Source organism: Colletotrichum karsti, assembly GCF_011947395.1.
Source record: "Colletotrichum karsti strain CkLH20 chromosome Unknown Scaffold54, whole genome shotgun sequence".
Taxonomy (NCBI): domain Eukaryota; kingdom Fungi; phylum Ascomycota; class Sordariomycetes; order Glomerellales; family Glomerellaceae; genus Colletotrichum; species Colletotrichum karsti.
This window is the reverse complement of record NW_024065954.1, coordinates 50,010-77,105: the sequence shown is the minus strand read 5'-3', so window position 1 is coordinate 77,105 and position 27,096 is coordinate 50,010. Positions and strand designations below refer to the sequence as shown.

General features: G+C 53.5%; 6 protein-coding genes across 6 annotated transcripts; 4 read left to right on the top strand and 2 right to left on the bottom strand.

Annotated features, from left to right (window-relative positions):
• Positions 1-1,080: 1,080 nt before the first annotated feature.
• Positions 1,081-6,641, top strand: CkaCkLH20_12063 (serine palmitoyltransferase; the record flags this gene model as incomplete). The annotated part of the gene is made up of 7 exons (XM_038894777.1): positions 1,081-1,311; positions 1,370-1,470; positions 1,538-2,048; positions 2,117-2,608; positions 2,669-2,852; positions 5,280-5,457; positions 5,516-6,641. 7 exons carry the CDS (start codon positions 1,081-1,083, stop codon positions 6,639-6,641), a joined length of 2,823 nt encoding a protein of 940 aa, XP_038739857.1.
• A 1,917-nt stretch (positions 6,642-8,558) lies between these two features.
• CkaCkLH20_12062 (fatty acid desaturase) lies at positions 8,559-10,372 on the top strand (the record flags this gene model as incomplete). Its single annotated transcript, XM_038894776.1, has 2 exons — positions 8,559-8,803; positions 8,863-10,372. The coding sequence occupies 2 exons, from the start codon at positions 8,559-8,561 to the stop codon at positions 10,370-10,372; spliced, it is 1,755 nt and encodes a 584-aa protein (XP_038739856.1).
• A 4,725-nt stretch (positions 10,373-15,097) lies between these two features.
• On the top strand, positions 15,098-18,360 carry CkaCkLH20_12061 (uncharacterized protein; the record flags this gene model as incomplete). Its single annotated transcript, XM_038894775.1, has 9 exons — positions 15,098-15,165; positions 15,252-15,414; positions 15,522-15,689; positions 15,751-16,402; positions 16,463-17,355; positions 17,423-17,541; positions 17,595-17,674; positions 17,729-17,888; positions 17,997-18,360. 9 exons carry the CDS (start codon positions 15,098-15,100, stop codon positions 18,358-18,360), a joined length of 2,667 nt encoding a protein of 888 aa, XP_038739855.1.
• Positions 18,361-18,468: 108 nt separating this feature from the next.
• CkaCkLH20_12060 (uncharacterized protein) lies at positions 18,469-19,395 on the bottom strand (the record flags this gene model as incomplete). The annotated part of the gene is made up of 1 exon (XM_038894774.1): positions 18,469-19,395. The coding sequence occupies one exon, from the start codon at positions 19,393-19,395 to the stop codon at positions 18,469-18,471; it is 927 nt and encodes a 308-aa protein (XP_038739854.1).
• Positions 19,396-20,133: 738 nt separating this feature from the next.
• On the top strand, positions 20,134-21,755 carry CkaCkLH20_12059 (DnaJ domain-containing protein; the record flags this gene model as incomplete). The annotated part of the gene is made up of 2 exons (XM_038894773.1): positions 20,134-21,117; positions 21,171-21,755. The coding sequence occupies 2 exons, from the start codon at positions 20,134-20,136 to the stop codon at positions 21,753-21,755; spliced, it is 1,569 nt and encodes a 522-aa protein (XP_038739853.1).
• Positions 21,756-23,399: 1,644 nt separating this feature from the next.
• On the bottom strand, positions 23,400-25,299 carry CkaCkLH20_12058 (uncharacterized protein; the record flags this gene model as incomplete). Its single annotated transcript, XM_038894772.1, has 8 exons — positions 23,400-23,436; positions 23,501-23,972; positions 24,039-24,095; positions 24,159-24,251; positions 24,320-24,452; positions 24,534-24,569; positions 24,671-24,740; positions 24,860-25,299. 8 exons carry the CDS (start codon positions 25,297-25,299, stop codon positions 23,400-23,402), a joined length of 1,338 nt encoding a protein of 445 aa, XP_038739852.1.
• Between the last annotated feature and the right edge of the window lie 1,797 nt (positions 25,300-27,096).

Below are 27,096 nucleotides of genomic sequence, written 5' to 3'. Positions count from 1 at the left end.
AAAGAGAAGTCGCTGCGGCTCAGAGGGGCATAGCGTTCGCTATGCAGATGAGCCCTTGAGTCAGGCAGCGGTGGCGGATTTTTAATGTCCATTGTTCAGGCGTGTTTTTCAGCTTATTTTTTCGACAGTCAGCTGTTCGTTTCTCCTTTTCTGTTAGGGCAGGGAATATGGCTGGCATGGGATCACGGCTTTTAGACCTGCAAAATAATTATATCGTCATCTGCCCAGAGTAAGACTGTTTTGTGCGGTAGCGTTTCTGAATTTGGCAACGTTGTGAGATGAGTGAAGACGACCATGTTTGGAGAATGGGTCTCATTAGAGAGATATCTACGTGAGCCACGAGCGTAATCGAACGAGGACAGATGAGGCAACACATGGCTATGGTTCTGCCAGGTAGTAGGATGCATGCATGCATGCTCAATGCTTTGCCCCTGAGATGAAGAGCGGGGCAGACCAATGAGAAAACGTGAGATGTTCCCGTCTCCCTCCCCCCTGCCAGGGGGCGCGCTCGGGGAAACACCGCGTCAGAGGTCAGACAGAGGAGAGGTCAGAGGTCAAACAAAAGTCTGAGGTCGTTCATTACCATTCGTGCACTCAGGTTCTAGATGTCGAGCAAGTCTCAAGACCTCAATGAGATGCGTCTGGCGTGTGCACTATTGCCCGTCATTTGTAAAGCAAGAACTACCTGGGCGAGATGACTGATGAAACGAAAATACCTACTTACCGAAGGTAGTAGGTAGGAACGAGGCGACCAAAGGCTAGGTAAGTCGACCACGGGCGCGGGCGCGGGCGCGGACCCGCGCTGAAGTACCTTTTCCTTCCCCAATCCCATTACTGCGTCGGCATCCACCGATCCCCGTCACCAACTTCATTTCCCAGGAACCCCGGAGCCGTCGGCTGTCGTCGTCTGTCTGTTCTTCTCTGCTCTGTCTCACCGCGCTGCGCTTTGAGTCGAACTTGGGCGTATACACACTCGCTGTGGAACAACTTGTTCGCGCTCCAGATCTGTCGACAGTCGATCGCACGCCGTGTACCACGACCCCCAAAGTCTCGTCCTTGCACTGCAGAGCAAAGCCCACCATGGACGCCGGCGAAGTCCAGACCTTGGTGACTGACTGGCTGCGCGAGGCTTCCGATGCCTTCCAGAAGGTCCCTGGGTCCGCTGTCCTGATCCGCTACATCCAATCTAGCTACCAGAACGATCCCATCCGCTCCGGCATCGAGTTGGTCCTCTTCATATTTTTCGTTCGCTATCTTTTGTCGCCCTCCTACTCGACTCAAAAGCAGAACTTCATCAAACTGCGCGATGACGTCCGTACCACACTATTCCATGGCTCTCTTTCGAGCGCTTGACTGACTTCTTTCCCAGGAAATCGACGAGTTGGTGGACGACTGGACCCCCGAGCCTCTTGTCCCTCCCCAGTCCGCGCTCGAGGAGATGGAGAGTGAGCGACTCCCCGTCATCGTCGGGTACGAAATGCGATGCCCCCTTTCGCTACGCTCAAAGAAGATGACGGAACCAGCTAATCAGCCTCAGGCCTACTGGCCCCAAGACCAAGCTGGCAAGTGGCCGCACCGTGACGAACCTCGCCTCTTATAACTTTTACAACTTCAACGCGAACGAACAGATCAAGGACAAGGCTATTCAGACTCTGCGCACCTATGGCGTCGGCCCTTGCGGCCCTCCCCAGTTCTACGGCACCCAGGACGTGCACATGAAGACAGAGGCGGACATCGCCGCCTATCTCGGCACGGAAGCTTGTATCGTCTACGCCCAAGCCTTTTCGACCATCTCCAGCGTGATTCCCGCTTTCTGCAAACGCGGCGATATCATCGTGGCCGACCGCGCCGTGAACTACTCTATTCGCAAGGGACTCGAGGCCTCCAGAAGTACCATCAAGTGGTATGCCCACGGCGACATGGATGACCTGGAACGTGTTATGCAGAAAGTCGTCAAGGACCAGAGAGGCAAAAAGCTGACGCGTCGGTTCATCGTCACCGAGGGCTTATTCGAAACAACTGGCGACCATGCCGATCTCCCCAGACTGGTGAGCACCTCGACTGAAGACCCCCTCCGCCGCTGGCCAGTGGACCGAGGCTAACGAAGCGAGCACAGGTTGAGTTGAAGGAGAAGTACAAATTCCGCATTATACTGGACGAGACCTGGTCATTTGGCGTTCTCGGCCGCACCGGTCGTGGCCTCACTGAGGCGCAGAACGTGGACCCTTCTCAGGTGGACATGATCGCGGGTTCCCTCGCTGGCCCCCTGTGCGCCGGTGGTGGTTTCTGCGCCGGAGCCAAGGACGTGGTCGAGCATCAGCGCCTTACTGCGGCGTCGTATACCTTCTCGGCCGCTCTGCCTGCCATGCTCGCTGTCACGGCCAGTGAGACGCTCAGCGTCTTGCAGTCCAACCCTGATATCCTCACGCAGTGCCGTGAGAACATCAAGGCAATGAGGGCACAGCTGGATCCGCGCAGCGATTGGGTAGTGTGCACAAGCTCCCTCGAAAACCCCATCTTGCTTCTTGTGCTCAAGCCCGAGGTTGTCGCGGCGCGGAAGCTCACGAGGGAGGATCAGGAGCGCCTTCTCCAAGAATGTGTCGACGAGGTGTGTTACACACGTCCCTTCCTCGTCAATTGATCGGACGCGATACTAACCAGATACAAGGCACTTGCAAACGGAGTTTTGATCACCCGCCTCAAGAGTATGGCCATCGCCAACAACCTTGACCCGAAGGACGACAGCTGGAACATCCAGCCCGCACTCAAGGTGTGCGTCACGTCGGGTCTCCCAAAGAAGGATATCGAAAAGGCCGGCGTTACTATCCGGCACGCCATTACCAAAGTAATGGGTCGAAAGTCCAGCTCCAAGTCGTCATGAGAGGTTCGCCTCATTTCGGACCACGAAAGATACCAGGGAATTGCACAATGCTAGATGAGTATGAGAAGTGCAATCTTTTCGCGTGGCGTTCATGGTCAGGTTTGCCCGGCTTTTCGGAGACGGACGTAGAAGAGGCCACCGGGGCTTGCATACTTCTCCTTCTCGTTTTTCTCGAGGATGTTGGAACCCCTCTCGAGGCGGTCGGGTTTTCGGATACCCCGCAGCGGACTTTTGCATGTAATAAAAAGAATACATCTACTAATCGTTGATAGAAGAAGGCTTGGCCGGTAATATGAAAGCGTGTGTGCTGCCCGTAACACAACTCTTGAAACATGATGGACACGACAGTGAAGCCCAGGGACCAAGGCGGCAGCCAGGGACTACATAGTAGGGCTTGTTCTAGAAGCTCGGGCTGATGCAGACAAAGAAAGCAGCACCGACTGTGGTGTCTCAAGTCAGGGCCAGGGCCGCATTAAGGTGTGGTTGTTGCGTGGCATCTGGTTCAAGATGGTCAGCTTGTCTACACAACCCAAACTCAACGTCGAATGCATCTCCAGCCTCCCCCAACGATGCTGTCGGGTTCTAGGCCACTTCCGTGTCTTTCATTCTTTTCTTTTTCTTTTCTGTGTAGGTGAAGATCGGGAAGTTTCGTCAGCTTCCTCGACGTTATAGACTGGATAGTCCAAGTTCTATTCCTAGTCCCCGAGGCCGATTCCGAAAGACGTGCAGCCGCAACCCCCCTCTCCCTGTTGTGTGAGCCTAGGTGTGAACCCTGGATCATTACCTCTACCGGCCCGCTCCCTGCGAAGTTTTGATTCGACGATACGGCTCTAAAGTCGCATCTCGACGAAGCTCACGTCCAGTAGACACGGCGCGGGCGGCCCCGTGCCTTAGGTCAGGTAGTTCCGGGACCCGACTTGAGGTGCGGCATAGTGCGGATATGTGCGTGCCCTCTCAAGACGGCACAAGGCCTGGCTGGTCAGGTGGCAGTCTTTCACCAGGGAAAAAGTCCATCCCATGTCTCCGTGGAAGGTCTTATACCTGATTGTGCCTTGTGCGCTTCCTGAGTCGCGATGAGCTGCGTCCAGACCTGGGCAAGATACCTTGCGCTACCCAGAAAGGGAAAGCAATGGAAAGGAAAGAAAAGCGGGAAGTGGGAAGTGCATTGCAGGTTGACGTGGTATAAAGATGCCTCAACATACCTATCTCGTATGATTGTCAAGAAGCCTGGGAGTTTTCATCTTGCAGGTTTTTCTTTCCTGGACCCAAACAGAATATTTTGCTCCTCACTCCTTCCCCCTCTACAAATCGTCATCAAGAACGCATACACCCTAGGTTCGGTCGCTCATTCTTACCTCACCGGCTATATCTTACAACCACATACCTCCTTCACAGTAGGTAAGTGCCTTCCTACCAAATGAGCGGACGTGTTATTCCAGTGAATGACGTCTCCGGCATATCATAATAGCGACATCAAGAAACTGATATGCTCGTGGCATAGGAAACCGCCAAGGCTCTCATTCCCCGTCCAGGATACCTTACTTTCACTGAGAATTACCCGGTATATCTCATCTCAATCTTTTCCGGCCTGTTTCGCGAATCGGAAACAGACGGCGCCATTTATCTGCTTGTAACTTGAGCGTCCTAGAGATACCCGGCCAACTATATTGTTTTGTCGATCTGTTTGAGAACAAGACTAATCTTTACCGTCCAAACAGTCAACTTGACTGTCTCGACCTTCCCACGGAAAAGACAAGAGTCCGCCACAGAAGCTGGTCAAGGCGGTTCGTGGAGGTAAGCTTGATACCCAGATACCCAGCATAGGTAGTTGCCCGCCTAGCTCAACGCGTTCCCGTCTTTCTCTGGTCTGTATCTCCAGGTCGCTCTTTTGATCATCCCTTGCTCCCTCTGTCTCTCTTGATTGTTGCCCCTGCCTGCACACACACACTGCCCTGCACTTGCAAACAAGATCCCGCCACCCGCATGCCTTCCCCGGCTGGCCCCTCTCCCTCCATTCCTGCCTTCCGGCCCGACCCCATTGCCTTCATCTGCGGCCGTTCCTGCATATCTTGGTATTTGCCAAGGCAACAGGGATAATGTCTCCTGATCGACTTGCCATTGGCCTTGTCAGATCAACCTCTCGCAATGCTTGATATTTGACTGCCTTGCCGCCCCTTTCCTCTCCATACCCTTGGTTGAACCTCATCCCCCCTTTTGCTTTTCTCCCTCCCCAATATATCGCCGCCCGCTTGTTGCTGTTGGCCTTGCGTCGTTCTAAGCTGTATCTACAGCAATTCGTTCTTTTCGGCCCATGTTGTTCTGACCTGCAGTCACTCGTTCTTCAAACCTATACCATTCTTTACTCTCGTTCACCTCGATTGACCTGTTCAGATACCAGACCACTTCGATCAATCCCGCTTCTTTCGACCTTGCTACTTCGGCTGTCGTCTTCTGACCTACGCGGCGCACCTCAACCCAGAGCCAAAGCCCCCCAGCCTAGGAAAAGATGAGGACTACGAGTCTCTCTTCCGCTACGCTTTTAGCCTTGCTTGGGCTATCAGCCGCTCATCCTCACGGTAACCAATGTCTAGCACATTCATGCCGAGATGATGCTAATTAACCTCCAGGTACTAGAGATGCAGAGAGAGATATTACGCCTGGCACAATAGTTGTCACCGATTCGTCACTGAAAGAAGCCACGGAGGCTCCTCAAGCTGTTGTCTACGTCGATGAGGAGGGCACTCCTCTGACCACCGTGACCGAGACGGTCAGGTTTGTTCCCGCAGCGTCAGAGTCTCTTGGTGGCGCCCCGAAACCTTCGGATCTTGAGACTCGCTCCGGTCCCGCCTCTTCACGAGACATCTCTTCTGCTTCGTCGGTTTCGAAGACATCCCCTCCTCCGGCGACATCTCAATCCTCATCCTCCGTTTCATCATCATCATCGGCGTCTCCTTCGGCCAGCCTCTACGGCATCGCCTACGCACCTTACACCGCGAAAAGCGAGTGCAAGACAGCCGCGGAGATTGATGCTGACTTCGCTGAACTTAAGGACAAGTACTCGATTGTTCGCACTTACGGCACCGACTGCGACCAAATTACAAAAGTTCTTCCTGCCGCCAGGAGGGCCGGCCTGAAGCTTATGCTCGGTCTCTTTGACATTGGTCCGATCCAGCAGCAGGTCCAGATGATTGTCACGGCTGTCGATGGAGACTGGTCTCCGGTTGATACCATCAGTATCGGCAACGAGCTCGTGAACAGCGGCCAGGCTACAGCTCAGCAGGTCATCACGGCAATGACACAGGCGCGACAGCTTCTCCGTGCTGCTGGCTTCGAGGGCCCCGTCGTCACGGTCGACACTTTTGTGGCTGTCTTGGCCAACCCGTCGCTGTGCGACCAGTCGGACTATTGCGCCCTGAACATCCACCCCTTTTTCGACGCCAACACTGCGGCCAAGGATGCTGGAACGTTTGTGACCGGAGTGGTAGGCCAGGTTCAGTCAAGACTTTCGAATCGGAGCAAGCGCATTGTTTGCACCGAGACGGGCTGGCCGTGGCAAGGAGACGTCAACGGCGCCGCGGTACCCGGTATCAACGAGCAAAAGCTGGCCGTTAACTCGATCAAGAAGGCGTATGTAAGCCACCCGGGCGATGTCATTCTCTTTTCTGCCTTCAACGACCTCTGGAAGCACTCGGAGGCTAGCACCTTTCATGCCGAACAGTACTGGGGCATTGGAGGTCTCTACTCGAATTCTGGCAAATAGGATGGCAAAGTCATTTGATGTTGCCTGGCTGCGGGCAGGCCGTGTGACGACGTGACGAGGTACACGACACTCGGCTGGACTGAGAGCGATTAACCACTTCTTTGTTACTTGTATTGTTAACAACTTTGACTCTTCAACTCTGGCTCTGTACCTGTTTTTCGATTGTGTTGCGTACCAAAGTCCCGCGACTTAACCTGGAACCATGTGAAAGGCTAGTGAAGCGAGGCAGGTCGACTCCGCCTTTGTAGTAGTATATCACCTCACCTCCTCGAGAGACATAAACAACGCCAAATTAAGCGTTTCGTAACAGTAGACTCGAACGATACCCTGCGGCAATTTCCCTGCCCAAAAGAAGGATGGCTGAAGGTCACTGAGGTCTAAGGTCAGGCATCGGTAATAAATGGCAGCAACAGGAGCAGGCATATCAGAGGTTCAGAGCAGTCAACTCGGGTGAAAACTCAGTGCGCGCCATGAATACCTTACTTTCGTTCCATGTAAATGTATCGGCCCGCTCGTACTCTATAGGTATGCGTACTTCAACCCCACTCAGTCCTCTATACGCTCTTTACTTATATATTACCTTTCCTATATTAGCGCTATTACTTAATAATAAGTATTAATTTAAGCCTAATTATATCTAATATATCTATAGAAACTACTAACCTTATATTTAGTATATCTAGATCCTAACTAATACCTCTATATATTATTCTATTATTATTAACTATAGTATTATATAACTTATATATTATTACTAAATTATTTATTTCTTTAAAAAGATAATATTTATTATAATATTTTTATTAATATAATATATAATGAAAATATTATTAATATAGTTTAAATAAAAGAGAATATTATTCTTAAAGGTATTAAAAAACTGAAAAGAGTTAAAGCTTAAAATTATATTAAAAATAGTAATTATAAAAGTTAATATGAAATAAAGAATATAAAATAATATTTTAAATAAATAAAAAAATAAAATTTATAATATAATCTTAATAATAAAAGGGATAGTTTTTTATAAATTAATATTCTTTATTAAGGTTTTACTCCTTTTAACTTTAAAAGTAAAGCTATTTATATATTACTATATATTTTATAAAGCTTATTAAAATAGAGTTTTATTCTTTTAGAATATTAAATATTAAATATATACTTATTAAGTATAGTAAGATAATATTAATAGCTAGATTATAAGGGTAGCCATATTATATTGCGCAGTATATTATATTTGCTCTGCACGCTCTTTACCCCAAATCTAGCGTATCGAGTCAGGTGGGAAAAGGCCGCTGAGGTGGAAAAGTCAAAATGAAACCCCTGGCACGGTGCGGTGAAGTTCCGGACAGACAGCGGATGGGACGGGAGAAACACGCTATTGTGGAACCCCGCAGCCATGTTTCTCGCATGATTTACACAAGGTACGGCCATTATGTTGTAGCAGTGGCCAGACCCCCAGCAACCAACCCCGTGGCCGCCGCGTACCTGATGGTAGGAAAGGTAAGAAAGGTACGGATACTTTCTGCTGCTTACCTACCATACTCCTAAGCTTGTGCCATTTGCATTTGCTTCGAGGTATTGTCAGGCAAGGTAAGGTAGCATCCCAACCGTACGTACGTAGATCAGTGCAGGTCCAGCAACAGCGGTGAGCCTGATCCACGGTTCCGAAATACCTTCTAGATTCCGTCCATCCCGTCCCTTCCTCCGGTTTCTACGCCCTGTCCAGCGTCTCTTTCTCCTCAAGAAAAGTATCCCTCCCACCTTCAATAATTCGCATCCTCCGGGAGCTATCCCCGCCAATAACCTGTCAACGACACTCGTTCAATTGGTTTCGAGTCTTTGCTTGAGCGGCCTGTCGTCGTTCTTGAAGCCCAATTTAACACTCGTGGCGGCTCGATCGCGACTCAGACAGTCGCCATGGCTTCCCTCGCCACAGCCAACGCCGCCGTCTCGGGCTCTGCATCCCGTGGGAAGCCAGAAAAGGAGAGGGGGCTCCCGCTCATGTCTCGTCGTCAGGTTGAAGGAATGATCGCCCAGGGTCGCTGCATCACCATCGTCGACCAGTTTGTTCTGAAGCTTGACAGCTGGCTGCCCTACCACCCAGGTGGAGACAAGGCCATCCAACATATGGTCGGTCGAGATGCCACCGACGAGGTCACAGTGTGTGTTACTTTCTGATCTTTCCGGATGGGATCGTCCGCTGACTGAATCCACCACACAGATTGCACTCCCCGGAAGCAAAGGCACAAATGACCCGGTACCGAGTCGGCCGAATCGAGGGACGCTGGAGGAACTTCATACCACCTATTCAAGGGGGCAAGTTCAGGACGCTGGAGGACGGCGGCTCCGAAGTCGACGATGCCGAGGAAGACGACGCTTTGCGCTTCTTTGGCCCCTCCTCGCCCAGCGACGTCAGCTCCCGTGAAGCCTCCCCCGTTTTCGACAGCAGCGACAGCGGCGTCAGACGGCGACATGCAGCGGTTCAGAGCCCGAGCTCAGCTTCCATCTCCTCGGCGACTTCGGATGGCGCTGACGAGGGTGAAATGGACGGCACTGCCTTTCTGGATTCGGAGACACGCAAGGAGATCCGCCTCGATCTCGACAAGTACCCTTCCCTCGACGACGAGACTCAGACCGAGATTGTGCGCAAGTACCGGCTGCTTGACCAGCGCATCAAGGACGAGGGCCTGTATGATTGTGACTACCGCGCTTATGCCGTCGAGATCATGCGCTACACACTCCTGTTTGTGGGCATGCTGACCTTTCTGCGCTGGGGCTGGTATGTTCCGAGCGCCGCTTGCCTGGGATGCTTCTGGCATCAGTTGGTCTTCTCTGCCCACGACGCTGGGCATATGGGCATCACGCACAACTTCCACATCGATACATGCATCGGTATTTTCATTGCCGACTTCATGGGCGGCCTCTCTATCGGCTGGTGGAAACGGAACCACAACGTTCACCACATCGTCACGAACTCCCCCGAACACGACCCAGACATTGAGCACATGCCCTTCTTTGCTATATCCCATCGATTTCTCGGCAACCTGACGTCCTCATACTATGAACGCGTTATGGAATACGATGCCGCAGCCAAGGTGTTCTTATCGGCGCAGTCCTACCTGTACTACCCGATTCTATGCTTCGGCCGTTTCAACCTGTACAGGCTCTCCTGGGACCACCTCATCTTTAGACGTAGCCCAAAGAAGGGCATCGCTTGGTGGCACCACTGGCTCGAGGTAGCCGGGCAGGTTTTCTTCTGGACATGGTTCGGCTACGGCATCGTGTACAAGTCGATCCCCAACAACTGGAACCGTTTCGTCTTCGTCATGGTCAGCCACATCCTGCAGTCGCCGCTGCACTGCCAGATCACTCTTTCACACTTTGCCATGAGCACGGCGGATCTCGGCCCTCACGAGTCGTTCCCCCAGAAAATGCTGCGGACGACAATGGACGTCGACTGCCCGACGTGGCTTGACTTCTTCCACGGCGGACTGCAATTCCAAGTCGTCCACCACATGTACCCTCGCATCCCCCGCCACAACCTGCGCAAGACGCAGAAGTTGGTACAGGAGTTCTGTAATGACGTGGGCATCCCTTACGCCCTGTACGGCTTCGTGGATGGGAACAAGGATGTCATCGGCAGGCTAGCGGAGGTGTCTCGGCAGGCAGCCATTCTGGCCAAGTGTCAAAAGGCCGTGGTCAAAAGCGGCGACATTCTCCACGGACATTGATGGCCGTCGATTTCCCATCCCCTCCTCTACATCCCGTACTCTGTACATATGCATGGATTGGAGGGAAGGGGACGCTTAGTTATGACCAGATCAGTAAAAGAAAATAGAGATGCATGTATCCGAAGTCCAAAGCCGTGCCGCCTCGCTAGATCGGCTGTGATATCTAGAACCAGATCGATCCGATATGTGTGACTATATCTGTATTGCATGGCATGACACGCATCCTAATCCGATTCGTTCGTGCCGATGGGGCGCTACCCCTCCTCTGCAGCCGGCCATAAGCATATATCTATCGTCTTCAACCGGAGAGCGCGGTCAGTCTCTTCTTTCCTTCATTCTTTCTTTTCTTTTTCTTTTTCCTCCCCCCCCCCCCCCTCGCGGACAGAAGGAGAGAGCTGTGGTCGATGACTTGCAAACGCACCTCACGCGCCGTGCTGGCGTAGGTTGGCCAATTGCAGACGTGCGGTATGATAGGCGGTGAGTCTACAGTGGACCAACTAATAACGCCTGTCTCTTTCTTACTACTACCCATCTCACGGTCTTTGCAGATCGGGTGCATGGCTTCGCATATTTGATAGGCTTGAGCTACTTCGGCCCAGTTGAAGCCTCTTTTGCTTACGGTTAGCGAGGCAGTCAACGCAACAGAAGCAGGCTGCGCCGTAGCTTTATCCCCTGATGAGAAATTAGGTCGCAACAAGATCGTTCTACCCGACACTTTCCATGACGATTTTTTCCAGATGCCGGGGAAGATCGGATGCTTCAGAGCTTCACCAGCCTATTTCTTAGTATTGAGACGGCCTCAGGCGCCTCCAACCTACAGTTGCGCCCATCATTGCTCTCCACGGCGTTTCGTGCCTCACGCACTTGAACCGTGGTTACCTACGATGCGATGCAATGTAGATATGCACGATGAGCCCGATGGGGCAGGCCGCGCACCTGCGACCTGGCACCACAATATCATGCCCACTGTTCGCTTGACCCAGGGTGATTGGAGAGAGGCTGGAGGAATCAAGGAGAAAAAAGCAACGCCCTACCTTAAGAGCCAGCACCCAACCCCGGGAAAGAGATCAACCCCTAGCACAACATACTCAGGGCCGTGACCCCTTTCCAGCAGCCACGGGGCGGGATCCGCCAAAGACAGAACCAGAGACGGGAGACAAGGATGTCGTTTGCGATCCCCAACCAGCCCCCGCCTCCCGATCCCGTTTTCCGCCATCCCAGACCGGTACCACCGCAGAGGAAACGACGGTCGGCGAAACTATGAAGAGGCATGCGTCCGTTCGTATCCACTGTTCAAGGGGCGAGTGACTCCGGTTATGCTGCATGTGATGGCGTGCCGTTGATGGCATGCCGCTGAATATCGCTTTGTGGGTGGTGTGCCAAGATCTCTGGTCTGGACATATGTAGCGTCGGAGCAGCACGAGGCAACCTGTTGGAGATCCACCGACTCGGAGCTGAGTCCGACGCCCGATGATCTGGGTGGTTTCCTTGCAATGTCTGAGGAGCGAGATATCGTCCCTCCCCCCATGTGTCGTTTGTGTGACGACAGCCAACCGAGTTCCCTGGAAAGTCGTGCTTGAAAGCGCCACTGCCCAGGGCCTCGCCCTCAAGGAGCACATCGATGAAGGAGTGTCCCATTGCCTTGATGGCGGGTTCGAGACAGCAGGTAGTCCAGGATCAGAGAGTGGTGGAGATGGTGCCTTGTCTAAGTCCGTTGCCGCGAGCGCCCATCGAGCAAGATACGCCCCAACAGGTCTCAAGCGTCTCTTTACATGCCGGTGCTTGCGATCGGGGAGGTGAGGCAGTGAGTAGCTCTTGGCGGGGGCTCTTGCATATGAAGGGTTTTCGTATGTTTTGGTGATATGCGGGCAGGATGGAAAAGTATAAAGCCTTCGGGCGCTCCGAGAGAAGTCGCAAATGGAACAGTCTACACAACTCTGTCCTTCTTGTCCAATATCCCTTACGAGATCTCTTGCAGACTGAAAGTATCGAACTAGCATACCAGTGCTTCCACTTCCTCACGCTGATCGAGTTGCCCCCCTCGGACGACTTCGTTTGGACGGTTGGAGTCGACTGTTATCAGAAGGCCACATCTTGGCGTGCCGTTCCCTACTTGGTCGAAGTCAACATAAGCTTGCGATAATGGGCAAGAGCAAAATGGATGATGCTGCGGCGGCCCGCATACGCAAAGCTCGTGGTGAAAAGGTAAGCGACCTAGATCCTGCGCGCGCTGAGGAGGCTGCCTCGAGGACGAACGACTAAGCATGACAGGATGACTTCGCCAAACGGGCCACCATGGCCGCCCAGGCAAACAGAGATAGGGAGCCGTCCAGCAAAGGCCAGAGTGCACAATCGAGTAGCAAAGGCAAACATGATGGAGGCAGGAAGAAGTAGGGATGGAGCGTGGTGAAGAGTTACGAAATACGTGGTGAGAGTGAATGGGAACGCGACATGGCACGAGTTTTGGGCCTCGAACCAACACCAACCTGCTCAACTGGGGACGGAAGGCGAGGGGAGAAGAAGAACGAGGGATTGAGAAAAGAAAGTCAAGTACCGAGTATACAAATGCAGATGTTTCTACTAGGATACGTGTGATGACGATGTCAACCGAACATTGTGGCGACGGAGAGAGAAAAGAGACCGTTGAAGTCAGTGACAGCCCGGCCGGAAAAGAGGGAGGAGAGCGGAGGAGGAGTGAGAAACACACGGCGGCAAGCACAGGACAGAGGGGGGGTGGGAAATGACCAGGACGACCCAAATGGCTGGAATTCCGGGAAGACCAGATGGAAGAAGCTTGGGGTCAGGACCAGTTCCAGTTCTACGTACCTATCTTAAGATAAAGTGCCGGGATGCCGGGGTTGGTCAGTTGGTAGACATTTCCATTGGCCGGAGGTAAACGGGGCCCGATGGAGGCGGTAACGACGCGGCCATTCCTTGAAGACAAGTCGTGTAGTGAAGCCCATCACAACTCGACATGCTTGTCTCGAAGTTCAGATGCCCGGTCATTTGTCTGGAAGATGACGGGGAGAAAAGAGACAAAGGTCGGGTAAGGTACGGGTGGAGTAAGCTCATGGATGGATGGAGCAAAAGAAACAACAAAAGTAGCAAGCCAACGAAGGCCACGCACGACTGGTGCTCGGGTCTAGCTAGACACGCTGCAGCTGCAGTACGGAAAGGCAAGCCCTGGTTCCCGGCTGCAGTACTCTGTACGAGGTGTGATGTGGCGGATGGCCTTGAATGCCTGGAGTGCTGAAAAGACAGAGGACGCCGCGGAGATAGCAGCAGCTTCAGAGTCGACCGGAGAGGGTGTGTGTGGAATACACGTATCCGTACGTAAGAATTGAAGCGTTGCGACAAGGAGGACGGTGATGATGGAGGGCGCGAGTCGAGGAAGATACAAAACAGTGGGCATACGCAGATGCTATGCATAGGTACGGACGTAAGGCGAGAGGAGAGCCTGGTCTTGAACGTCCCTCATCGCCAAGCATGGTCGTCGGCGCAAGGAATTCGAAGACATGAGCAAGAGACCAAACGCCTGTCAGGAAAAGACCTCTCGAGTTGGATTAGACGGAAACACTTGAGAAAGACTGTGGGCAATCGACCCGTACGAGTTCCCTCAATCGTAACGCTGTCCATGTCCGGGCGTTGGACTGAGTAGAGACGCATTCACCTATCATATCAACGGGTACCATGGACAGAGAGAGAGAGAGAGAGAGAGAGAGAGGGAACCTACCTAGGTAAGGAATCGTAATAAGAAAGGTTATGAAACCTGACTGGCGTGCAAATAAAGGTTCTGATTGTCGTTGTTCCATGCAGTTGAACCGGGCTGTCTGTACCTACCTACCTAGTGTACGTACCTCTTATTCACGTAAAGAATAGGTAGGTACCTAGATGTGCGTCAGCACGAGCAGAGGTTTGATGTGAGTGAAGGGACTTACTTACGCCTACCTAACCTACCTCCATTCTTACCACCTAGGTACCTAGGCATAAATTATAGTAGGTAGGCAAGGTAGGTCGGGTAGGTGAGGAGACGGGACGGTCCCATCGGGTCTGTGATGAACACTGAACTGCTAGTCCAGTGACGCCACTGCCCACTGGGTGCCCGCGGTAGTGCAGCTTCCTCCCGTCTGTACCTTCACATACCTACTTTACCTAGTGCCTACCTACCTAGGTAAGGTACGTACCTGTGCCTCCACTTCCACTTCCACTTCCACAGCTGCCCACGCCACGCCACGGCCTCTGCTCGGGCTGCCTTCCATTGCCTCACCCGGACTCACCCACCTCCCCTACCTCATCCGGCTGCAGCCTCGCTATCTACCTAACCCCCGCGAGCATCTCTACCGCCATCCAGCCCAGGCTTCCACAATCATAATCTTTTAACTGATCAACGCCGCTGCTCATTGATTTTCACCATCCAGCATCTTATCGAGATACAGGAGTGAAGTAAACTCCCGTCCTTTCCCAATCAGTGCTTCAGCCACCGCCTCGCCTTGAGCTCTGTCCTGCCCGGGCCCGACCAGCATCGACCTACCTAGCCACTTCGACCCAACGCTGCCCGCCCCGCCAGGCTGGGCATCGCTCTCACTCAACGTCGCCGTCTCCGTCTCCGTCCCCGTCTCCGTCCCCGTCGCCATCGCCGTTGCTGCAGAAGGAAATGATCCCGTAGCTGCAGCCTCCATCTCTATTACCATCGCCCGGCTCGTTTTCGTCTGAACTGTATCGACCATGGATGTCGGTATCCAGCGAGCTCTGAACGACAAACTATACGACAAACGGAAAGTTGGAGCTCTTGAGTACGCTGCCCCCCGTTTCAGTCCCGTCATCGCCCATGATCTCATCCCCACCACGGCCCGTGATATTGACATATCGGCTTCACTAGGCTTGAGCGAGTCATTCGGGAACTGGTTGTAACTAGAGACTACCCCAGAGTCCAGGCCATCCTCGAGCAACTATGTAACGAGTTTGCCTACGCTGTACATCAGCCCCATGCTAGAAATGGAGGTCTAATCGGCCTGGCTGCAGCCGCCATTGCCCTTGGTCCTGTACGTTTGTCGGTCGTGCTACTGCCCTTGATCTGCCATGTTCTCACCAGAGCGTCCTCTGCCTCTGCCGTTCGTGCCCGCTGCTGCATCAACTGACAAGTCGGTAGGAACTGCCTCGTTACCTGGAAAAGATAGTGCCGCCAGTGCTAGCCTGTTTCACTGATCAAGATGCCAGGGTCAGATACTATGCCTGCGAAGCCATGTACAACATTGCAAAGGTCGCCAAAGGCGAGATATTGATTTATTTTAACGACATCTTTGACGCACTCTGTAAGGTACTGTCACTTGCCTGCCCCCCGCCCTTCAAGTCATGCAGACTTCTCACCATCTCGCTAGCTTGGGGCCGACTCCGAATTGTCCGTCAAGAACGGCGCCGAGCTTCTTGATCGTCTCATCAAAGATATCGTTTCGGAATCGGCTGCTTCCTATGTATCTGTCCTCGAGGGAGAGTTGGCCCAGGAAATCACCGACAAGGAAGAAGTTGAGGACCGCCCTCCCCCACCTACGGCCTTCTCCCTGCGCCGTTTCATTCCTCTGCTCCAGGAGCGCATTTGGGTCATCAATCCCTTCACTCGCCAGTTCCTTGTGGGCTGGATCACGTTACTGGACTCCATTCCCGATCTAGAGCTGGTGACCTTTCTCCCGGACTTTCTAGGCGGTTTGCTCAAATTTTTGAGTGACCCCAATCGTGATGTCCATGTCGCCACTCAGTCATGTTTGGACAAGTTTCTCAGCGAGATCAAGAGGATATCCAGAGTCAAAAAGGGCATTGCCGAAAGCAAAAAGTCTCGCGAGGGCGGGAAGCGCAAGCGTGAGGAGTCGGTCGATTCGGGTAGTGTCCAAATCGAGCCTGAAGAAGGTGATGAAGTTTCCTCCCAGAGCGATGATGACGGCAGCGGCGAGGAGGACTGGATTCCGGGCCAGGACGTTCAGGTTAACCACCGAAAGATCCTTGAAATACTGACGGCCACCCTCGATTCACCACTTGGTAAGTCCACTGGCTCGCTCTCTTCACCCACACTCCTCACAATACTGATACCCCCACAAGAAGAAGACTCTCTGCTGGAGTCCCTCCGATGGATCGTTGAATTCTTGGACATATGCCCCGAGGAAGTGTTGCCTTTCACTCCCAAGGTCCTGGCTCACATGCTGCCGGCTATGGCCAGCGGTGTCGAATCCATCCGCCAGGCTGCTGCTCGTGTCAATGCCGGCTTGATGGACTACGTTGTCTCCCTGTCAGACGAGCCGGAAATCGGCGGCGTCTACCAATCCACATCACGAATTCCCATGTCCGAACGACAAGATGGAGCCTCTAGTGCTCGTGCTTCTCTCTCGAGTTCCCGGGACTTGGAGATAAGGAGCCCAACTCCGGCTCAAGGTCATAATCGATCCATCTCGACGCCGACCGCGCCATCTGCGACCGCTCATCCCCAGGTCGATCTGGACTACGCCGCGGCTGTCAACGCTCTGACGTTGTTGTTTCTCAACGACCATGAGGCTACACGTGTTGCCGCTTTGACGTGGTTGATCATGCTCCACAGGAAAGCTCCACGAAAGGTGCTCGCTTTCAACGACGGAACATTTCCTGCGCTGCTCAAGACGCTGTCGGATCCAGCCGAAGCTGTCGTCACCAAGGACTTGCAATTGCTGTCACAAATTTCCCGCAACAGCGAAGACGACTATTTTTCCAACTTCATGGTTAACCTACTCCAGCTGTTTGCAACGGACAGAAAGTTGCTAGAGACTCGCGGAAACTTGATCATACGCCAGCTATGCGTGAGCCTCAGTGCTGAGAGGATCTACCGGACGCTTGCCGACTGTATAGAAAAAGAGGAAGACGTCGAGTTCGCCAGCATTATGGTGCAGAACCTGAACAACAACCTCATCACAGCGCCGGAGCTATCGGAATTGCGCAAGAGACTTCGCAATTTGGAATCCAAGGTACGTGGGTCATGATTGTTCACACCTTGGTTTCGTGGTTGATAACATGCTGAAACGTTCACACCAGGATGGCCAAACCTTCTTCGTTGCCCTCTTCCGTTCATGGTGTCATAATGCCGTGGCGACTTTCTCTCTTTGCCTGCTGGCCCAAGCCTACGAGCAGGCGTACAATCTCCTCCAAATCTTGTGAGCTGCGAAACAGTCCACTGAGCATATGACTCTGACGCTAACTGCAGCAGTGCGGAGCTGGAGATGACGGTGAACATTCTTATCCAGATTGACAAACTGGTTCAGTTGATAGAATCGCCTGTGTTTACCTGTAAGTTGACAACACCTCACGTAGACGCCTCGTGCAGTCGCTAACTGGCCAAAGACCTTCGTTTACAGCTGCTGGAGCCGGAAAAGTATCCCCATCTGTACAAGTGCCTTTATGGGCTTCTCATGCTCCTACCGCAGTCCTCCGCCTTCGCCGCTCTCAAGAATCGATTGAACAGTGTCAGCTCCATCGGCTATCTCCACATCGCGCCCAAAGTGTAAGTCTCTACTTTCAACACTTCTGCTTCATTCCCTGTGGCATACCGACGGTTTGACGGCTCGCTCTTGCTTGCGAATTCCCCAACGGCAACTAATAATTCTAACAGCAACCCCAGCCCCGCCGCCAGCTCAAGCTACGACAGACCCAACAGGTTGAAAGGTCGGGAAGATGGCATCATTCGCTGGAACGAGTTGCTCGAGAAATTTCGCAGTGTGCAAGAAAGGGCTCGACGAGCACAAAGATACGCCGGAGATGTCGACAATGGGCGCGGCAGCCTCGGTTTGGCAGACTTGCGCTTGGGGGAGGGTGCGGACGTGAAGGGGGGCAAAGAGGCTCGCAACCCCAGCGGACCGCCAGTGCCGGTAAAGGATCCTGCGCCTCCGGCCGCGCCGCCGGCAAAGCGAGCAGGTCTCGGGATGCGGCAGATTAGGAACCTTGGTGGTGCTGTCAGAGGAAAACGAAATGGTTGATGTGGGTCGCGCCTGGGCGGCGAATTTCCTCAGCGCAGAGTTGTTTAATACCCCCAATGACACGAGCGACAGGACGTGTCTGCGTGCTAGTAGTATAAGAAGCAATCGTCAGCGGCCCTTGCGGGGACTTTCCCTCTCAACCAAGCCTTCGAATATTGCATCACGCCGCTGGGTGACATTGCGGACCTCGGCGCGCAAATTGTCAAGCTCCACTCGAGCCCTTTGCACATCGTCTGGCAGGCTCGAGAACTGATGAATCTGGGCATCCAGACCATTCTTCAGAGCAAGAAGGGCAAGAAAGTCGTTCTCTTCCCGGGAGATCTGCTCGATGGTAGGGTGGGGCGGCGTGAGCGACTGGTTGAGAATCGACATGCGGTCTCTTAAGTCGGGTAGACGGGCAGCCATGGCCTTGATTTTCCTCTGCATGTCAAGGTTCTGACGGGCCAGGTCATGCACGGGCTTGTAATCATCGCTGCGCAGCGTTCGTAATAACTCATCTGCCGCGGCTGACTCTTGCTCAACGTGCTTGAGAAGAATGTGTGTGCGAACCCTCATCTGCTCGAGCTCTGAGGCCTGGGCATGGAGATCTATCATGGCGCGGCCGAGAGTTTCGACATTCGGGTAGGCAACGGAAAGCTGGCATGATAGCGTGGCCATGGAGTTGAGTGCAGTGCTCCCCTCCCGGGTGAGGTGATCCTGAACGGCGATGACGATCCTCTCGCGGACCGTGGCGGAAGTGGGGAGTGGTTCGGAATGGGTATCGAGCTGTAGGTCGCGAGCAGCGTCAAGTTCCCGGAGAGCCGCGGCTTCGGACCGGGAGACGACTTCACGCTCTTCGTCTGCAGTTTCGTTCAATGAGGCTAAAGCAAGGAGGGCCTTGAGGGTCTCGGGGTTCCGCTCAAAAGGAGGCACTGCACGGCCTTTGAATTTTGAGGCGAGCCAGCTGTCGACGTAGCTCCAGTCTTTGGCCGTGGAAGCCGCTATGCGGGCTATGGAGGGCGAGAAAATGGCTGTTGATTGGGGAATATGTGCCATGGTGAGTCGACGGAGCAAGTTATGTGGTGCTATCGGTTGGTGTGTTGACTTTGGCGCAGAGTTTGGTAGGCCGGTGATGGTACCCGCGACTACCTCACCTCACACAGCCTCTGAGTGGGTTTACGCGGCGCGCCGGTGGTGTGCGGAAGGGGCCGAACGACCTGAATGGGTGAGGTGCCGCGCTTCAGGGGGGGGGGGGGATGGGTGTCTGGGGAAGCTCAAGCAGAGATGGCGACTCTCAGTCGACGAGTGACCTTCATTATGGTTTCCCTGCAAGGAGAAAATGCACAGTGGGGCCGATCTGAGCTTCTATTGATGGAAGAAGCTATAAACCTTAGGTAATTAGGTTTTGGCCTTGTCCGGTTCTAGTACGTACCAGAAAACCGACGTGCCTCGCAGAGAACATGCTGCATGCATGCGCGCTGGAAATACCCCCAATACAAGGGGGCCCCGTACCACGGGGCGCCGCTAAGAGGTACTTCTCCTCACATACTATATAAAGCGCGGTCGTTCGTACTATCCATCAAATCGCGGCGTTGTCGAGTCCGCTAGTTGAGGACAACTTTTCCAATTCATCCTCGTCTAATCAATTCCTATAACCCCCTCCCCGCGTTCCCTTCTTGACTTGCGGTCTTCACCTTTACTTCTTCAGTTCCGTTTCCAGTTGCTGCTGCTTGTTGTTTCCAGGCACTGCAGTTTCCCTCGCATACTCCATCTTCTCGCCCGGTGTCAATCGCCATGTACATTCGGCTATCTGCCTGGGCGGTTGCAGCCACGCTGCTTGCTTCGCCAGCTCTCGCCATCACAAGCGACCAGATCCCTTCCGATACGCCCGTCTCCTCTCTTCTGTCCTCCGCTCAGTCCCATCTCTCCAAGGGACAAACCTCCGACGCCCTCGTCTACTACGATGCCGCCGTTGCCCGCGATCCTTCCAACTACCTAACCCTTTTCAAGCGAGCTACAACCTACCTGTCGCTTGGACGAACCAACCAGGCAACCGAAGACTTCAACAAGGTCCTCTCGCTGAAGCCTGGCTTCGAGGGCGCTCATGTACAGCTGGCCAAGATCAAGGCCAAGACTGCCGATTGGGACGGCGCAAGGGAACAGTACAATCTGGCCAACAGGGACGCCTCCTCTCCAGAAGTTGTTGCCCTCGAGGAAGCTAAGGGTGCCGCTCGCCTCGCTGAAGTGGCAGAGAAGAACGGGGACTGGGAGGCCTGCGTTTCTCACGCCGGCGAGGCTATCCTCACTGCCAACAGGGCCATCTCGCTGCGCGAAATGAGGTCGCGCTGTCGTTTCCAGCGCGGGGAGGTGGAGGAGGGCATGAGCGACCTTCACCATGTCTTGCAAATGAGACCGGGCGATATCTCGCCGCACATCAAGATCTCCGCCATCACCTTCTACGGACTCGGCGACCTCCAGAATGGCATGACCCAGACACGAAAGTGTCTACACTCCGATCCGGACTCGAAGCCCTGCAAGAAGCTGCTGAAGCAACAGAAGGCCATCGACAAGACTTTGACCAGAGTGACCAAGGCGTTCGACAAAACGCAGCCCATGACTGGGGTGAAGCTGTTAATCGACTCTGTCGACGACACCGGCCTTATTACCGACATCAAGACTCAAGTTGAGGAGCTCCGCGCCGACGGCATCATCCCCGCGGCAGCCCAGTCGGCCCTGTACATCAAGGTGGTGGAGATGGCTTGCCAAGGTTACTACGATGTAAGTTCACCATGAAACAACAGTTCTTGACGAGACACTCACAAGTATCACAGATGAATGGCAAGAAAGCCAAACAGTACTGCGAAGATGCCCTCGCACTCGAGCCCAAAGCGTTTTACGGCCTCTTGCACCGAGCCAAGACGATGATGGAGGCAGAGGACTACGAGGGTGCCATCAGGACGCTGGAGGAAGCCGGCAATGTCCGCCCGGACAAGAACGATGTGGTCCAGCCCCTGATGCAAAAGGCCCAGATCGCTCTCAAGCGCAGCCAAACAAAAGACTATTACAAGGTCCTTGGTGTATCTCATGACGCCGACGAGCGCCAGATCAAGCAGGCCTACCGCAAACTCTCCAAGATTCACCACCCCGATAAGGCCGCCAAGCAGGGACTCACCAAGGAGGCCGCCGAGAAGAAGATGGCATCCATCAACGAGGCGTACGAGGTTCTCAGCAACCCCGAGCTCCGCGAACGCTTCGACCGCGGCGACGACCCGAATAATCAACAGCAAGGCAGCCCATTCCAGGGTAACCCCTTCGGAGGTGGTCACCCGTTCATGTTCCAGCAGGGCGGCGGCGGCGGCGGAAGTCAACAGTTCCATTTCAAGTTCGGCGGTGGAGGGGGGGGTTTCCCCTTTTGAAGAGATTTCGTTGGATAGCGCATGGATTCAGGAGTTTATGGTCAAGTTCGGAGTTCATGGGGCCCTGTTCGTCAGTGGCAGATATCATATCCCGTCGTTTTCTTATTCCGCCCAAAGAGTTGGGAGCATGCATCCGAGTGATCCTTGGTCATGGAGTCTCGATCCCTCGCGTCATTCCTGGCTGTCTCTAGCACCAATGCGAGGAAGACCATTTCACGCCAACTTCGCTCTAGACAATAAAAGAAGCAAACAGTTCACCGCATTGCTTGGGTCCGCGTATGTGAAGAATCCGGCGACGCATTTGTTGGCTGTGGCCTATTCAAGTAGTTTGAGATATCTTATTGTGTCAGAGACCGTTCCCCTTAACGCCTCTCGTTCACTTGCCTATATTGTTACCGTTGGATGATCACATGGATGACTCCCCGATTTCCTGCAGCCCATCCCTGGAAACGGCGCTGGGGCGCCCGAACGACTTGATCGTTGTCGGGCAGACAACGGCAACCTCTACGGCATCACGCCAGACACGGGGGAGGTCATTGGATGACTGAGATGTCTTTTCCGGGTCTGGAGGGGGATCTAGGCGTCCACCTCACAGCTATTAACAACGAGCGTATCCCCTACGTCACCGCCGATAAACAGACGATTCGGAACACAGCGTTTGGGGCTGCGGCACTGGTGGATGAAAGAATAATCTGGGAGACGCCCTCGCCCCTGCTCTTGCCAAAGATGTCTTACTGACCGGGGCCACGGGCAATATCGACGACCACGGGTTGCCACAAGGCGCTAGGTTCCTCGTAGTGCTGAATAAGACGACAGGTGTTATCGTCAGGGAGGGCGAACTGGCAAACTTGTTCCGTAGTGGAATCGTTGTGGCAGGAGATGTTGTCATCTTTGACACACGAGTTACTGGAGCGGCTTAAAGCCGCTATTCGGAGGTGGCCTCCAAGCGTGGAACGTGATGGATTGTGCCGAATGAGTTGAAGTTTGCTTCTTCGGGAATCTTTCGTCTCTGTTCGGATAAGTGGAAGATCGCAGAAGACAAGGTTCGGTTCCGTCCAGCTTGGTGTCTCTCTCGTCGAGTCACACGAGGAACGAGCTGTTCAGCAGGCCACGGTAATCTGTACAGGTAGTATGCAATCTTGTTCTGTTAACGACGTGCAGAAACGACAAACAAGAACTGGCATCAGCATCACCTGCACTGTAAGCAGCTGCCACACAGCAGAAGGCATCGGCGAGTTGGAGAAGGATGAGAGACGATATTCCAGATTTACGTCTGCAAAATCCATCTCTGAGCAGACCAACTCCTGACAGGTGTGATGTTCCGACGCCAACATGTTGAATATCCTTTCAAACATTGCACTTTGCCAAACCACAGGTTCTCCGGTTCCCGTATCAGCCCCCACTCCACCTTGTCGCAAGAGTATTGTTCGTTGTCCCTTTGGCTTGTGGGATCCCTCAGTGGGAGTGGTATCGTGCCTCTTGCGCTTTTCCCGTTGCTATATTCCCGGCCCGGGGCCAATTATTGCTCGGGTTGGGAAGATCGACCCTGCTTTGCTCCGCCGTCTAAAAATTTACACTACCGCTCTAATCGGTATTTGAAATCGTCATGGACGTCCCGTTCTATGTGCACAGCGGCAAGCCGCCTCAAGGCGAAATGTTGTTTTGTGCGATGAAGTAGGCCCTGGAAGCATACCGCGTTAGTTGCCTGATCACCGCCCTGTTTTGGAACATGGGCTCAAACTTACTTGGAGGCCTCGTAAGCAGACCAGCAAATGGCCGTACTGGGCATGGTGGTCACCACACGCGGGCGCACGCCCTTGAAGAATCCTCTGAAACCCTCACGCTCGTAGAGTAACCGGCACCCAGCCATGAAACCATTGACATTCCTCAACGCGGGATCTGTTGCAGTTCCACGGGTCTGGAGCATGGTCTTGATAACATCCATGGGTGTGGTCAAGGCGGCAGCAAAGCCACCGGCGACTGCACCAGCCAAGCAGTGCGTTGTCGGGTCGTACTTCTTGCTGGGATTCATCGCCGTTGAGATGGACTCGTAGGCGAGGAACTGGAGGGCGGTGAAGGGCACCGTCATGGAGAGTGTCGTAGGGTAGGAGACGTAGAAAGCCGCCAATCCTTCGGTCTTGTAGACGTACTTGGCGCAGTCGGTCATGGAGCGGTACATTTTGGCAGAGCCCTGGATTTGCATGCGCTGCTTGATGACTAGAGGCGCGAGCGTCAGTTGTGTGCACGATAAGGCGTTTAGCACGCCGTTGACGAGTCACGCACCATCGAAGGGGTTCATCAGCGCATCACTAGCAATAGTAGCACATGCACCACTGGTTGCTGGAATTGAAATAAAGTTAGCCAAGGGTGCATCACGAAAGCGAAAACGTGAAGGCCACTCACCAGCGGCAAGAGGGTGGTGAACACCTGCTTGATTTCCGCCCATTACATGCTTGACAGCTTCGTATGTAGCAAAGTAGACGGCGTGAGCGGGACCTAAGTAAGTCAATATAACAATTCCCGTGTTCATTGCAAAGCACTTGAGCTCTCATCAGGTGGCTTACCAGCGCCAGCAACAACGCTGGACATGCCTCTCCACAGGCTGAGAACACCTTCGCGGCTGGCTATGCGATAAGTACCCTGGATAACGCCATTATAGACCGCACCGGGGTTGGGGTTCAGGACCTGCATTCGGGTCTGGGAGCTGGGCGTCAGTACGTGATGATGGCTCGACAGATACGCAACGGTCGGAGCTATGGGAATGGACTCGAGTCATACCTTGATTGCGTCGATAGGATACATGACTGTGTGCTCCTGCAGAAGAGATGATCAGCATCGGGATTCACAGGGAAAACTCGTCGGAGGCCGTTGCCAGCCCAGACGCAGTCGCAATGAAGTGGAAGGACGTGGCGTACAGCTATGCCGGCAAACGCCCCGGCGGCCATGTTCTGGACCAGGGAGAAGTTGGGAGGCAGCGATTCATAGCTATTAGAGAGAAACACGGTGTCAGCGACGGACGTTTGTGGTTTTTCTAGACTGGGCGAGGGATGCGGTCCATGTTGGGGTTTCTTCGTATGGGCATGAGTGGACGGGAGGATGCGCACTCATAATCCTCGACGGGCTCTGCATTGGGCTGGGCCATTGCGGCCGCAGCGTCAGATGCTTCGCCGTAGGGCTTAGGCTGAAGAGCCGCCAGATTGACAGCGGGGGAGGGGGGCGACGGGATGGTCGTGGACGCCAGCGTGTGTGGCGGAGGGAAGCTCTCGTCGAGCTTGACCCAAGGTATCGCGTCGCCGATTGTCTCGGTGTCCTTTTTTTCCCCCTCGTAGGACGTACAGGCTTGCGCGGGCAAGGGGACGACGAGAACCGGGTCGACCGGAAGATGTGTGAGGTGATTCGGTGCGGGAGCAATCGCAAAAATTGAAGCTACGGAGGAGGAGTAGAGTCCTTCAGCGAGCGGCGCGATGTTTGGAATTTGCGATACACAGTCGGCAAGGACGATGCGGAAAGTTTTGAAGTTGAGGTAGGGTAACGGGAGACGCAAGGCAGGTCGGTAGATTGCGACGAGGGAAAAAGAAAAAAAAAAACGACCCAGGTCTAGTAGCGACTTCTAGGTACTGAAGCTGGTAGTATACGAGCAAATAGACCCTGCTCGGTACTTGAGCCTGTTAAGGGGTCTTAGCTTCGGTCTCTTAGTTAGAGGACAAGAAGTGCCTTCCACCCAAGCAGGCCGGGCCATCTTGGTTTGGACCCAGTGGAGGTCGACCTGACTAAGGTGACTGATTAGATACCACCTTGCCTCCTACCTACGTAGTTATAGGTATTTACAGTTCTCTTCAGTTGGAAGCAGAGGCACGAAAATGTACCTCGGATTGGATTGACAGCAGAAGAAAACGGACAAGACGAAGACACAGGCATAGGCATAGGCCTGTGGTGTGGCCATGGATTTGACGGAAAATTCTGTATCCCACTTCGTCCCGTCCGGAGTTGAGCGTCGGGCTTGACAGCGGCCTCGGAGATTCTCAGCCCGGAATGTAGCGTGCCTCGCGCATGTCGGCACTAACAGATGCCAGATGCTCCGTACCTTACCTTGAGGTAGACCACCACTCTTTGCCAACCAAAGTAGGCACGAGTCGCTACTTGCTACGGTAGGATCTACCCGTCATACTCTTGGTTTCTACCTACCTCAGGTAAGGTAAGATAATATAGTTTAGGTAGCCCAGCAGATTCCTCATTGCGGTTTGGTTGATGTAGGTCTTTCGCATACCATCGTACACTATAAACTCAATTGATGATGCCGTGGTTACTTCATCTACACCCGACTTTCTTCGCCCGAGCTACTACCTTAGGTAGACGTGCCGCCGCCTCTAGAAGTCGGATGGGAAGTGCCAGCCCGTGGATCCAGTCACCAAATTCCAGTCGGATTAGGTAGCGGACGGGAGAGGCCCCCTCCACGCTGCCTTCAGCAGTTTATCGACTCTTTTATCTTATAACGCGCCATTTTTAGTGGCCAAACAAGTCACCGTCAGCAACCTCGGAGCAACAAACGACCTCCATGTCACCAAACGCTCCATCCCGTCTCTACTTATCAGATCAAAAGATTAGTCGATAAGAGAGAGCTGTGCATAAGGTACCTACTTAACGGACGTTAAAGGTACCTACCTACCTAAGGTGAGGTAAGGTAAGGTACCTTAGCGAGCCAGGCCCACTACCTTACGTCGCTAAGTGCCTAGGTACCTGGTCAGTCAGTGTCAGTGCCCTGTACCGGCCACTGGCATTTCAGGATCGTACTAGGTTGATCTCCCACACAAACAACCTCGGGATAAGCTGGCTGCAATTACGGTGATTTGGCCTTCCCTCACTCACTCTTCTTCCATCTTTCTAGAAACTATCGGACTCGACTTTCAACCCGTCCCCACGACCTTCCACTCACCTTCCACTCGTGAGTGAGCCCCTCCTGCTACTCCGACCTCGGGTCTCGTCCCTTGTCTTTTGCTATTTTATCCTGGCCATCTGTTGAATAATATATTGACTGACATGACTAGCGTGCGTTTCCGTGATATTTGAGCTTCAATTTGATGTTCAACATAACTATGCTTTCCACCTGTGCATCTTTCCGTCCATGACTATCCCAAACCCCTCCCACTTTCACCGCCCAATTACAAACTGCACAAGCTCCAAGAACGCAATACACATAGAACTCGGTCTCTGTTTGCCATATCAACTCGCTGACCACCCATACCCATCTGTGCTTCCTGTAACATCGCCTGCTACCTGGACGGTCCGCTCATATCCCCCTCATCCCGCGTTGTTTTGCAGACAGGTACATCGGGTTGGTTGG